This window comes from Hordeum vulgare, chromosome 6H (genome assembly GCF_904849725.1).
Source record: "Hordeum vulgare subsp. vulgare chromosome 6H, MorexV3_pseudomolecules_assembly, whole genome shotgun sequence".
Taxonomy (NCBI): domain Eukaryota; kingdom Viridiplantae; phylum Streptophyta; class Magnoliopsida; order Poales; family Poaceae; genus Hordeum; species Hordeum vulgare.
Genome location: NC_058523.1, coordinates 559,164,596 through 559,177,128, shown reverse-complemented (window position 1 = coordinate 559,177,128; position 12,533 = coordinate 559,164,596). Strand labels below are relative to the sequence as shown.

The 12,533-nt window shown below is 44.8% G+C and overlaps 2 protein-coding genes across 2 annotated transcripts; both read left to right on the top strand.

The window, feature by feature from the left end:
* Positions 1 to 469: 469 nt before the first annotated feature.
* LOC123401702 (4-hydroxybenzoate polyprenyltransferase, mitochondrial-like) lies at positions 470 to 3,824 on the top strand. Its single transcript, XM_045095557.1, has 9 exons — positions 470 to 923; positions 1,209 to 1,344; positions 1,747 to 1,868; positions 2,132 to 2,201; positions 2,292 to 2,441; positions 2,539 to 2,674; positions 2,767 to 2,863; positions 2,975 to 3,304; positions 3,410 to 3,824. Exons 1-8 carry the CDS (start codon positions 529 to 531, stop codon positions 3,042 to 3,044), a joined length of 1,176 nt encoding a protein of 391 aa, XP_044951492.1. The 5' UTR covers positions 470 to 528; the 3' UTR covers positions 3,045 to 3,304; positions 3,410 to 3,824.
* A 2,909-nt stretch (positions 3,825 to 6,733) lies between these two features.
* On the top strand, positions 6,734 to 8,100 carry LOC123404144 (cypmaclein-like). Its single transcript, XM_045098066.1, has 2 exons — positions 6,734 to 6,953; positions 7,624 to 8,100. The coding sequence occupies exons 1-2, from the start codon at positions 6,813 to 6,815 to the stop codon at positions 7,843 to 7,845; spliced, it is 363 nt and encodes a 120-aa protein (XP_044954001.1). The 5' UTR covers positions 6,734 to 6,812; the 3' UTR covers positions 7,846 to 8,100.
* The last annotated feature ends 4,433 nt before the right edge of the window (positions 8,101 to 12,533 follow it).

Sequence of the window (12,533 nt, the reverse complement as noted above, 5' to 3'; positions counted from 1 at the left end):
TGAGGAACCTGCATTTTCCCGACATTTTCGCTGGTTAACAGAAAACTCTAAAATACAACACATATTTTTCTTCACTGGTTTTCTTCAGCTTTTTTATTTTCCTTTTTTTTCCAACGCGTCCCTACCTTTTTTTCAACACGCATTGTTTATTTTGGTACGGATGTGGAACATCTTATTGGTACACGTCCAACATTTTTCAAATGCACTATATACATTTTTTTCAAATGCTTATCTTGAACACTATTTGAAACACATGATAAATATTTTTTGGATACACATTGAACACTTTTTCATTCACATGAAAGATTTTTTTTTAAAAAAACTACGCGAACACTTTTTTCTAGTACATTGTAGTATCACATTTTTAAAAAATGCCACAAACATTACTTCAAACACATGCTCTGTTTTCTTGCTCTTTCTAGGCCCACGCAACCAAAGTCGACCGTCCGTCCTGATGGATGATGGATGCCCAAAGCCCAAACTGAGGAGCACGACCCAGCCATCAGCCGGAGCTTCCTCCACCCATCCATGGCTCTGCTCCGCGCCGCCGCCGCCGCCCTCCGTCGCCGCACCCGCGTCCCCCCTCTCTCGGCCATCTCCTCCTCCCCCGGCCCCGTCCCCAGCCCCGCCGCCCGGCGCCACCACATCACCCTAAGCCGCGGCGGCCCATGCCTTCGCTCGCCCTCCGCCTCCGCGGCGGCCTCCTCGTACTACATCGACAGGATCCTGCTGCCCAGAAGCTTCTCGCATCCTCTCTCGACCTCCTCCCGGGACAGGGACAAGGACAAGGAGGAGAGCCTCCCGTCGCCTCCGCCGGCGTCGTGGGTGGAGAGGTGGCTGCCGGAGGCGGCGCGGCCGTACGCGATGCTCGCCCGCCTCGACAAGCCCATAGGCACCTGGCTCCTCGCCTGGCCCTGCATGTGGTACGCTTAATAGAGATTGGATCAGCTGCTTTGAAGAACCAGCTCAGTAGAGATTAGAGAGAGCATCCCGAGCTTGCAGTTTCAGATTCGCTGTGTGCACAGATAGATAATCAATAGGGGTTCCATCATTGTTTAAAATTTCCAGTTCCTGCTCGATCTTGTGATCTAGCAAGAAAGCAGAGCATGTTTGTTAGTAGTAGCATAGATCAAATTTTCTCATCCTGTTATGCATTGCCATGTACTACCAGCCTACCTAAAGAGTTCCCTGTAACCTTTGCTTCCTAGGTCGATCACGATAGCCGCGATGCCGGGGGAGCTCCCCGACTTGAAAATGCTGGCGCTCTTCGGGTGCGGGGCTGTCCTCCTCAGGGGGGCTGGTTGCACGGTGAACGATCTTCTTGATCGCGACATTGATAACAAGGTGATTCTTCCTCTCCTTTTTTTTTTTCTGATTGCACACAACACTAAAGACCTGGCATGTTAGTGAAAAATGCCGTTCAGATTCTTGCAACCGTCAACCGGTGAACATGAAAAGGGATCGGCTGCAATCTTAAATGATTAAATCTGTCAGTGTGTTCTATGCTCACAGCTTAGCTGGAACTGGAATGTAGCAAAATTTAAGTGTTGACAATTAAGTGTTGACTGTCCTGACCATAGTATATCAGTAGCAGCTAAAACTTACAGCACAGCAAAGCCATGAAGGGATAAATATGCTAACTAAGGTTACAGACAAGTTTGATGTATGTTGTACTCTTAGATTTGTGTGTTACTTCACTCAAGTTGATCATGCAGTGAATTGATGATGGATATGTTCCTCGTGCAGGTTGAGCGCACCAAAAGCAGGCCTTTTGCATCAGGCGCTCTAACCCCTACTCAAGGAGTGTGCTTTCTCGGAGGTCAGCTACTGCTGGGATTGGGCATTCTTCTCCAACTTAACAACTTCAGGTAAATTGCGTGTTCTTTTGCTCGTGTTACTAGAATGCATTCTGCCTGTTTTGGATGCTCGAAAGTTCATCTAAACAAACAAGTATAGCAATTGACATTTTGTGGAACGCACATAAAGTATCTTTTAAAATCTGATACCTGCCTGTTGAGTCATTTTGAATTATAGTTCCCACCAACCCCAAAGGACCGAGAGCTTGTCAGATGCATTTCCTTACGTCATTATTGCAATATTTACCTCTAAAATTGTTTACTTGTCCATGTAGCCGTGTTCTTGGGGCATCTTCTCTTCTTTTGGTGTTCTCTTATCCCCTGATGAAGAGGTTCACATTTTGGGTAATGTAATACGAATATGATAGGTCGTACTACCACAATCTTGTCTACAGAGAGTGTTCACTTAAATACTTCTGATGCATTTTTTAACAGCCTCAGGCATATCTCGGCTTGACCTTCAACTGGGGAGCTTTGTTAGGATGGGCTGCTATCAGAGGGAGCTTAGACCCTGCAGTCATCCTTCCACTATATACTGCCGGTATATGTTGGACATTGGTGTACGATACCATATATGCACATCAGGTATTTTACTAGTGGTGTTCTTTCATATCTAAACTGAGGAAAAGCATCTTATCAGGATTATCGTTTTTCATTATGGTGGTATCCCAATACATGTCAGGACAAAGAAGATGACCTCAAAGTAGGTGTTAAGTCCACAGCATTAAGGTTTGGGGATTCGACCAAGCAATGGATCAGTGCCTTTGGTGCTGCATCGATTGGCAGCTTGGTACTCAGTGGCTACAATGCTGAACTTGGTTGGTGCTCATTATCAGAATGTCATGTTCTATGAAGAGTATTTATTGTTTTTAACATAATTTTGACTGCATGCTTTGATTGTGTTCGACAGCGTGGCCCTACTACCCTCTTCTGACAGCTGCAGCTGCACATTTGGCATGGCAGATTTCAACTGTTGACTTATCTGACCGTGCAGATTGCAACAGGAAGTATGTTCCTTTACATTTAATCTTCACTCTTCATTGACATATAAAAGAAGTTCTTACAACCTTGAAGTGTTTGAATAATCAAACTTGTCTTTTATAATTCCTAATCTGCAGGTTTGTATCAAATAAGTGGTTTGGAGCTTTGGTGTCCAGTGGAATTTTGCTCGGGCGACTTGCATCATGATAGATACATCCGGCACGATGTGCCAGTTGTTCTTTTCTATAGGATACTGATACTCCTTCTGATCCATATTAGTTATCGCTGAAACGGATGTATTTAGACATATTTCAGTGCTATATACACCCGTTTGAGCGACAACTAATATGGATCGGAGGGGGTAGCTCTGATAGAACCAGTACATTTTTGTGACAAGTGCCGAAAGGACAGACTTATTGTTTTACCTTGTCATCTGCTAAATGCAGTGTGCTGCAGAATAAACATCTGTAAGTTCTTTTTCTCCATTATCTTGTGCTTTTCTGAGTTTCTTCTCTAGTCATAAGTATTATAAAGCCGTATCCTGATTGATAAGTCGTGCTGTTGTCTGTCAGGTTTATTTCCTGGGCATTTCTGCGCGGCGTTCCCCATTCTGTCCCCGATGATAAATAAAGGAAACAGGGGGTATAGCATTGTTGTATAACACATTGTTGTGCATTTTACCATCTGATTATTCTGATGTACGCTCTCCACAAAAACAAGAACCAGAAACACACCCAGCCTAACGCTGTATATCTGGGAAGGCAGTGGATTGCTGTGTGTGTGTGTGTGGGGGGGGGGGGGGGGGGGGGGTCTAACCTGTTATATGACAGCAGCGGCATCGTACGTTAGATGTGGTGTACTATTTCACTCTGCATCTACTGGTGTAATGTTGGTATGTGCACTCGGTCTGCATTGTTGAACTGTCCGATTGCATGTCAAGAACAATTTAGACGCGTTGTGAATAACATGAGCTAGTTCCTGTCTAAATGCTGAGCTGGGTTTTACCTGATCCTTTTTTTTATCAGATAATGGTACTAGTATGGATTGCTAAAACCTTTATTATTTCTGGTCAGATGAAAGGCAAACTTGTTAAGCAAATCTGCCTTTCCAAGTAATTAAGTAATGCAATCCCTAACTGAAAGGCGATGGAAGTTACCTGTTGTCCTGCTCTCTAATCTGTTGGCTATAATTATTGTTAGCTTTATGTCGCTGTAAAAAAACAACAGCATTAGAGCATGTCTAGTAGAACCCTCAAACCCTTAAATCTAAAACCAGTTTTAAGGGTTGAGAATTGGCCATTTTTGACACTTTTAAGGGTTGAAAAACAGGGGCAAAGACTAGAACCCTCAAACCCAACCCTTATAACGGAATTATAAGGGTTGGGTTTGAGGGTTCTAGTCTTTGCTCCAATCCCAACCCTTAAAAATGTCATTTGGCATATCACAATTTTCACTAGAAAAACACAATAAACCTTGAAACAAACACGGAAATAAAGATCATTGATGCATGGTTTAATAGTTTTTACATCACACAATCATCATCTTCCCCCTCTCATCGGCACCATCACCAAAAAGTTACACTTGACGCCATTCCCTAGACCACTTCCACGTCCATCAAGCACCTCCATTGTCGCCGGTGGTGGAGTCTTCGCCACCATCACTCAGCGGAGTGTCACCTCGAAGAGTAGAGGACGCACCACGGAATATCCTCTTCCTCTCCGCGATGTCCTCCTTGTAGTCCTTCCACCATTGCAATTGTTCTTGATCCATGTCCTTCTTGGACATCATCATGTGCTCCTTCTCTTCCACCATGAGTTCTTTCCATACCTTTGCCTCTTTCAGCTTGATCATCCTCTCCTCCAAGTCGGCCTTGCGCTTTGCTTCTTCACGCTTTGCTTCAACTCGTGCAAGCTTGACCTCTTTCTTCTTCTCGGTGATAAGAAGCTTTGTCTCCAATGTCTTCGTTGTCAATTCCTCTCTTGCCTTCATCATTTGCTCCATCTTCTCCCTTAGGCTTGACGCCTCTCCTTCCATCTTCACCCTTAGCTTGACCTTCTTGGTTCCCTCGGGCTTGCCCAAGTTCCTCTCCTCCTCCTCATCTTCACTATCATTCATCCTAAGCATTGCCGACTTCTTGGGTGCGGTCTCTTGATCCCTCAACTTCCACTTGTCAAAGGTTTGAAGAATTGCCCAAGCATGCTTAAATGGGAATGGCTTGCCCTTGGAAGCGGCCATCTCCTTGTACCTCATGCCGACAATTGTCTCCTATCAACCACACATAATCACATAATCACATAGGAAGCCCCTCGCGGCCCACGGGAGGACACCTTTGGCCGGCTCTTCTTGGGGCCGGGCGCGGCGGCGGGGACGGGGGCCGGGGCGGGAGCCGGGGAGGCGGGAGGAGGCGGTGCGAGGCCCGCCCGCCGCCGCTTGGCCCCGACGTGGGCCACGGTCGGGTGCAGGCCGGGGGCGGGGACGGGGGCGGGCGGGGTGGGCGCGGCGGCGGGCGGGGCAGGCAAGGTGACGGGCGCGACGGCGGGGAGGCCTCCATGGCGGCGAGGCGGCGGGAGGAGGAGGCGGCAGGAGCCAGGAGACGGGATGAAATCCCTCCCACGCGAGGGTGGAACAAGAGTGTGGGTCCTCTCAACCCTCACTTCTACAGGTTGAGAAACAGTTTGAGGGTTGGACCTCTAATTTTTTTTTACGCGTTTGAGGGTTTAGGGGTTCTAGTCTACCTTTTTTTCCGACGAAAACTGTAAAAAAACGGTTATTTTTAAGGGTTTGAGGATTTGAGGGCTCTACTAGACTTGCTCTTACACAGGGGTTCTATACATGGATTACTATATGTAGGCTAGTAGCACACCCTATGTTCTTAAATATAAGACGGTTGTACAGTCCAATTCAAGCTACCAAAACGCGGAAATTGCTTTTGGAGCTCGGCCTCCATGATGGCCTCTAAATTTGAAATCCATAATTCATGAAAATTCCTATTTTTTCAGTTCAAAAAATTCTGAAAAGAAACAGATATACATCAAGGTATAAAAAACAGATACACAAGTGTGTAATTTTTCAGATCAAAATATGTTGAATAAGTGTTGTGAAAATAAAAAATCTAAGGCTTCTTAACATTTCAGGCCTTGAATTTGTCTTTTTTATACAGGTCACAATTCAAAGTATTTCAGCTTGAATTTCTACGCACATGTACATTATATCCTTACATGCATGCATATTTATTTTCAGACTTTTCTGAAACAAAAAAATTTGAATTTTAATATTATTATTTTTGAAATCCGGCCTTCATGGAGCTCGGGAGCCAAAATGCCTTACTCACTAAAACGTTTTATATTTAGAAACAGTCGTACAATCGTCGTTTTATATTTCGAAACAGTCAATCGTAGAAACGTCTTATATTTTAAGACGGAGGTAGTAGCATGTTAGATGTGCTGATGCTACAATTGGAGGAGGTGTTGGTAGCTTGATTGTTGAAGCTAGCATGGTTGGGTGAAGCTATTTTTTTCTTCTTCTTTTCTAGCAAAATCATCTTGATGATCTGCTGTGAGCTTGAGCAGATATGATTCAGAAAGGGGTCCAAAATCAATCACTTGTCCTTTTTACTAGGCTTGCGCACGTACGGCCGGTTCTGGCCTATATTGATGACCCTGTCCACCATGTTGGGGTGCTGGTCATGGTGGTCGCTGCACTGCACTCGTGCCTGCCTGTTGCTTGCTGTTGCTGGTGTTGGGTGCTGCTGTCATCCACCGGAACAGCACGCTAACTGCATTATGACCCGTGCTGGAGGGACGCCGTTGCTATCACCGACGGCCACACATTGTCACTGGAGGGCAGGTTGAAAAGGCAGGCATGGCATGGCACCCTTGGCATGGGCTTGACCCACTGTTAACCGACACTATCTACTACTCCTACCCTGCATCATCTCCTCTACCCACATCCTCCATCCATCTCCATCTCCCTGCCAATGGCGTCGGCCTCCAACACTCCCCTTCTCCTCCGCCTCATCGCCGTCCTCGCCGTCTCGCTGGCAGCGGCGACGGTGGCCGCGGACGAGGATCATCCGGCTACTTTAATTGGCGGCGATGATGGCGATCGTCAGCTGATGGTAATTGACAAAACTTTTCTCGCTCTCACCAGCGAGTGAAATTTCCAGCTTCTTCATGCATGCCTCCTTGTGCCGCGTAATTAATCAGTGGCTACCGGCTACAAGCTTCAAACTAATCTTCCTTTGTCTATTATTCTCAATCTAAGCTTGTAGTGTAGTGTATTCGGGTCATTACTTAGTCTTGTTTCTTGCAATAATAAAAAGGGTCAACCCAGTTATTATATAGAGATTGATCATATATAAATAGACGTGAGGCAGAGAAGGATACGTCCGAGCGACACGGACGGGTTTGCTGCTATTAATGCCGAGCTCTACACATGTAAATGTACTCAATCTCCGCCATCATCCCATCCTATCCATCCATGGCGGTGTCCAAGCCTCTCTTCCTCGCCCTCGCCCTCGCCCTCGCCCTCCTCGTGGCCGGCGACGCGCAGCAGGTCACGGCGGATGGTTCATCCTCGGTAAACAAATAAATCAACATTCCTATACATCTCTTGCTCTTGCTTTTCTCCTCTTCTACAGAATCATCGACGGAGGAGGAGTTTCCATCCATTAGTCAGAAATCCGCAAACCTGAATTAGATTTCATATGGTGCTCGGTTTCATATCATATGTTGTGTAGCCATTGCATGATTGACACGATGATTAAATTGGACATGCATACGATGCAGGCGGCGGGCGGTGGGAGGACGCTGTTGGCCATAGACTGCCCCAAGGCGTGCGAGGCGCGGTGCGGGAGGAACTGGAAGAACGAGATGTGCAACAAGATGTGCAACATCTGCTGCGGCAAGTGCAGCTGCGTCCCCTCCGGCACCGGCCAGGACACCCGCAACGAGTGCCCCTGCTACGCCAACATGAAGAACACCAAGAACGGCAAACCAAAATGCCCCTAAACTAAACTAAACTAATTAACCAAGCACCCATCAATAATCATCTATCCATCCACCGCCTCAGCTTGGTGTGTCTCTGACGGCGGATGTCGATCAATTTTCATTTTTGTTGTGGATCATATAGAATAATCATGTACGTACTCCTGTGCTAATAATAGTGCAAGCTATATATCTAGGTCCTAATGAAGGGAGGAGGAGAACAAGAGAAGCAGATCTAGGCTCCATCTTCCCCTCTTGTGTGCTCATCAAAATATCTAGTGTTGGAATAGTTGGTCTTGAAGTTAAGCACGTAGCAACTAGTTAGCGAGCGCTCCCTCGCGAGCCTTCCAACAATCGCTCCCGCGTGCCGCCACTTGGCGCGTTTTCAACCGCCGTCACGTGTCGCGCTTTGAACATTCCCTTTGGATTTTGTTTTTTATTTTATTTTTTCGCACGCCTTTTCGCCTTTTTTGAGTGTTTTTTTGCTGATTTTTTAGGTGTCAAGGTTTCCATCGGTCTTTCGTAACTTTTGAACAAAAAAATAATATTTTTTTTGCGAGAGACACGGTTTTGGTTCAGCAAGAGGCACGACTTTGACTTAGCGAGAGGCATTGCCTTCGCGAGAGGCACGACCCGTGCCTCTCGGAATAGGAAAAAACCGCATTTTCTGTTTTCTTTTCTATCGCGTGAGGCACGGTTTTTTCGTCCGGTTTTTTTCTTCCGGTTTTTTCATGGAAAAAAAAGTTCGTCAAAACCTATCAACATGGGATCTAGTTTTGAAGATCTCGACGCAAGAAAGCCAACGGTGAAAACGGTTCGAGATTTGGATGCATGGTTTAGGAGATGTAGCTCCCAGGTTCTATGAGAAAAGAAAAAACTCCCAGGTTGCGACAAGTGGCACGCATACAATGCGCCATTTATGGCAACCTGTGGAGGTGGAAGTAATCGTTGAAAGATGTATTCGTTAATTAGTGCTTTGGAGTTAAGCATGTGTTGCTTGATTAAGCATGTGTTACTGGGCCGACGTCTCGTGGATCCTCTTTGTTACCTGGTCAGCACTATTTCTCTATCGTCTCCTGTTTAACCGTATGTAAAAAAAAATCCTCCTGCTGAAACATGTAATTAATTAAAATTGTTAATTAGCAAATAATATATAAAGAAAATATATAAGGGGATGTAGCTCAAATGGTAGAGCACTTAGAATGCATTTAAGAGGCAGGGGTCGATACCTCCCATCTGCTATTTTTAGCCCATCTCACACCAATGAATAACCATCTAGGTTTTAGAAAATTTCTAAACACGTTTTCTAAACTGTGACGGAGAAAATAAAAAGAAGAAGAAGTTAGTTTTGATAAACATGGAGGGGAGCGTCTGTGGTTCGCCTACTGCAAGGATCATGGGCGCTTGCCTCGAGCGACACGGTGTAGCAGGCCGGCTCATTTGTTCCTGCAAAATTAGCTTAGTTTGCTCATTTTATCTATTCCCCTTTTTCTTTCCATTTGTAATTTCTGTTTATATTTCAAGAACTTCTCAATATATGTATTCCAAAAATTACTTTACATTATTTAGTTCCTAATTTTTAAATTTATTTTGTTGATCCATTGGATTTTTTTACTAAAGCTATCCCATCTCACACCAATGAATAACCATCTAGGTTTTAGAGAATTTCTAAACACGTTTCCTAAACTGTGACGGAGAAAATAATAATAAGAAGAAGTTAGTTTTGATAAACATGGACGGGAGCGTCTGTGGTTCACCTACTGCAAGGATCATGGGGCGCTTGCCTCGAGCGACACGGTGTAGCAGGCCGGCTCATTTGTTCCTGCAAAATTAGCTTAGTTTGCTCATTTTATCTATTCCCCTTTTTCTTTCTATTTGTAATTTCTGTTTATATTTCAAGAACTTCTCAATATATGTATTCCAAAAATTACTTTACATTATTTAGTTCCTAATTTTTAAATTTATTTTGTTGATCCATTGGGTTTTTTTACTAAAGCTTTCCCATCTCACACCAATGAATAACCATCTAGGTTTTAGAGAATTTCTAAACACGTTTTTTAAACTGTGACGGAGAAAATAATAATAAGAAGAAGTTAGTTTTGATAAACATGCAGGGGAGCGTCTGTGGTTCGCCTACTGCAAGGATCATGGGGCGCTTGCCTCGAGCGACACGGTGTAGCAGGCCGGCTCATTTGTTCCTGCAAAATTAGCTTAGTTTGCTCATTTTATCTATTCCCCTTTTTCTTTCTATTTGTAATTTCTGTTTATATTTCAAGAACTTCTCAATATATGTATTCCAAAAATTACTTTACATTATTTAGTTCCTAATTTTTAAATTTATTTTGTTGATCCATTGGATTTTTTTACTAAAGCTATCCCTGTTGGAATTATGCCCTAGAGGCAATAATAAATGTATAGTTATTATTATAATTCCTGTATCAAGATAATAGTTTATTATCCATGCTATAATTGTATTGAATGAAGACTCATTTACATGTGTGGATACATAGACAAAACACCGTCCCTAGCATGCCTCTAGTTGGCTAGCCAGTTAATCGATGATAGTCAGTGTCTTCTGATTATGAACAAGGTGTAGTTGCTTGATAACTGGATCACGTCATTGGGAGAATCACGTGATGGACTAGACCCAAACTAATAGACGTAGCATGTTGATCGTGTCATTTTGTTGCTACTGTTTTCTGCGTGTCAAGTATTTATTCCTATGACCATGAGATCATATAACTCACTGACACCGGAGGAATGCTTTGTGTGTATCAAACGTCGCAACGTAACTGGGTGACTATAAAGATGCTCTACAGGTATCTCCGAAGGTGTTAGTTGAGTTAGTATGGATCAAGACTGGGATTTGTCACTCCGTGTGACGGAGAGGTATCTCGGGGCCCACTCGGTAATACAACATCACACACAAGCCTTGCAAGCAATGTAACTTAGTGTAAGTTGCGGGATCTTGTATTACGGAACGAGTAAAGAGACTTGCCGGTAAACGAGATTGAAATAGGTATGCGGATACTGACGATCGAATCTCGGGCAAGTAACATACCGAAGGACAAAGGGAATGACTTACGGGATTATACGAATCCTTGGCACTGAGGTTCAAACGATAAGATCTTCGTAGAATATGTAGGATCCAATATGGGCATCCAGGTCCCGCTATTGGATATTGACCGAGGAGTCTCTCGGGTCATGTCTACATAGTTCTCGAACCCGCAGGGTCTGCACACTTAAGGTTCGACGTTGTTTTATGCGTATTTGAGTTATATGGTTGGTTACCGAATGTTGTTCGGAGTCCCGGATGAGATCACTGACGTCACGAGGGTTTCCGGAATGGTCCGGAAACGAAGATTGATATATAGGATGACCTCATTTGATTACCGGAAGGTTTTCGGAGTTACCGGGAATGTACCGGGAATGACGAATGGGTTCCGGGGGTTCACCGGAGGGGGGCAACCCACTCCGGGGAAGCCCATAGGTATTTGGGGGGGTCACACCAGCCCTTAGTGGGCTGGTGGGACAGCCCACTAAATCCTATGCGCCAAAGAAGAAAAATCAAAGAAAGAAAAAAAAAGGAGGGGAAGTGGGAAGGGGGAAGGACTCCCTCCCACCAAACCAAGTAGGACTCGGTTTGGGGGGGGGGGGAGAGTCCTCCCCCCTGGCTCGGCCGACCCCTTGGGGTTCTCTTGGACCCCAAGGCAAGGTCCCCCTCCCTCCTCCTATATATATGGGGCTTTTAGGGCAGATTTGAGACGACTTTCTCACGGCTGCCCGACCACATACCTCCATAGTTTTTCCTCTAGATCGCGTTTCTGCGGAGCTCGGGCGGAGCCCTGCTGAGACAAGATCATCACCAACCTCCGGAGCGCCGTCACGCTGCCGGAGAACTCTTCTACCTCTCCGTCTCTCTTGCTGGATCAAGAAGGCCGAGATCATCGTCGAGCTGTACGTGTGCTGAACGCGGAGGTGCCGTTCGTTCGGTACTAGATCGTGGGACTGATCGCGGGATTGTTCGCGGGGCGGATCGAGGGACGTGAGGACGTTCCACTACATCAACCGCGTTCTCTAACGCTTCTGCTTTACGATCTACAAGGGTACGTAGATCACTCATCCCCTCTCGTAGATGGACATCACCATGATAGGTCTTCGTGCGCGTAGGAAAATTTTTGTTTCCCATGCGACGTTCCCCAACAATCCCATCTCACACCAGTGAATAACCATCTAGATTTTAGAGAATTTCTAAACACGTTTACTAAACTGTGGCGACGGAGAATATAATAATAAGAAGAAGTTAGTTTTGATAAACATGGAGGGGAGCGTCTGTGGTTCGCCTACTGCAAGGATCATGGGCGCTTGCCTCGAGCGACACGGTGTAGCAGGCCGGCTCATTTGTTCATTCAAAATTAGCTTAGTTTGCTCATTTTATCTATTCCCCTTTTTCTTTCTATTTGTAATTTCTGTTTATATTTCAAGAACTTCTCAATATATGTATTCCAAAAATTACTTTACATTATTTAGTTCCTAATTTTTAAATTTATTTTGTTGATCCATTGGATTTTTTTACTAAAGCTATCCCATCTCACACCAATGAATAACCATCTAGGTTTTAGAGAATTTCTAAACACGTTTCCTAAACTGTGACGGAGAAAATAATAAGAAGAAGAAGTTAGTTTTGATAAACATGGAGGGGAGCGTCTGTG

Excerpts from the sequence above, each read along its gene's own strand:
- LOC123404144 (XM_045098066.1), top strand. The coding sequence starts at position 6,813 with ATGGCGTCGGCCTCCAACACTCCCCTTCTCCTCCGCCTCATCGCCGTC. Across the intron at positions 6,954-7,623 it reads ATGGCGATCGTCAGCTGATG|GCGGCGGGCGGTGGGAGGAC; the intron begins GTAATTGACAAA and ends CATACGATGCAG.
- LOC123401702 (XM_045095557.1), top strand. The coding sequence starts at position 529 with ATGGCTCTGCTCCGCGCCGCCGCCGCCGCCCTCCGTCGCCGCACCCGC. Across the intron at positions 2,202-2,291 it reads TGAAGAGGTTCACATTTTGG|CCTCAGGCATATCTCGGCTT; the intron begins GTAATGTAATAC and ends ATTTTTTAACAG. Across the intron at positions 2,442-2,538 it reads ATACCATATATGCACATCAG|GACAAAGAAGATGACCTCAA; the intron begins GTATTTTACTAG and ends AATACATGTCAG.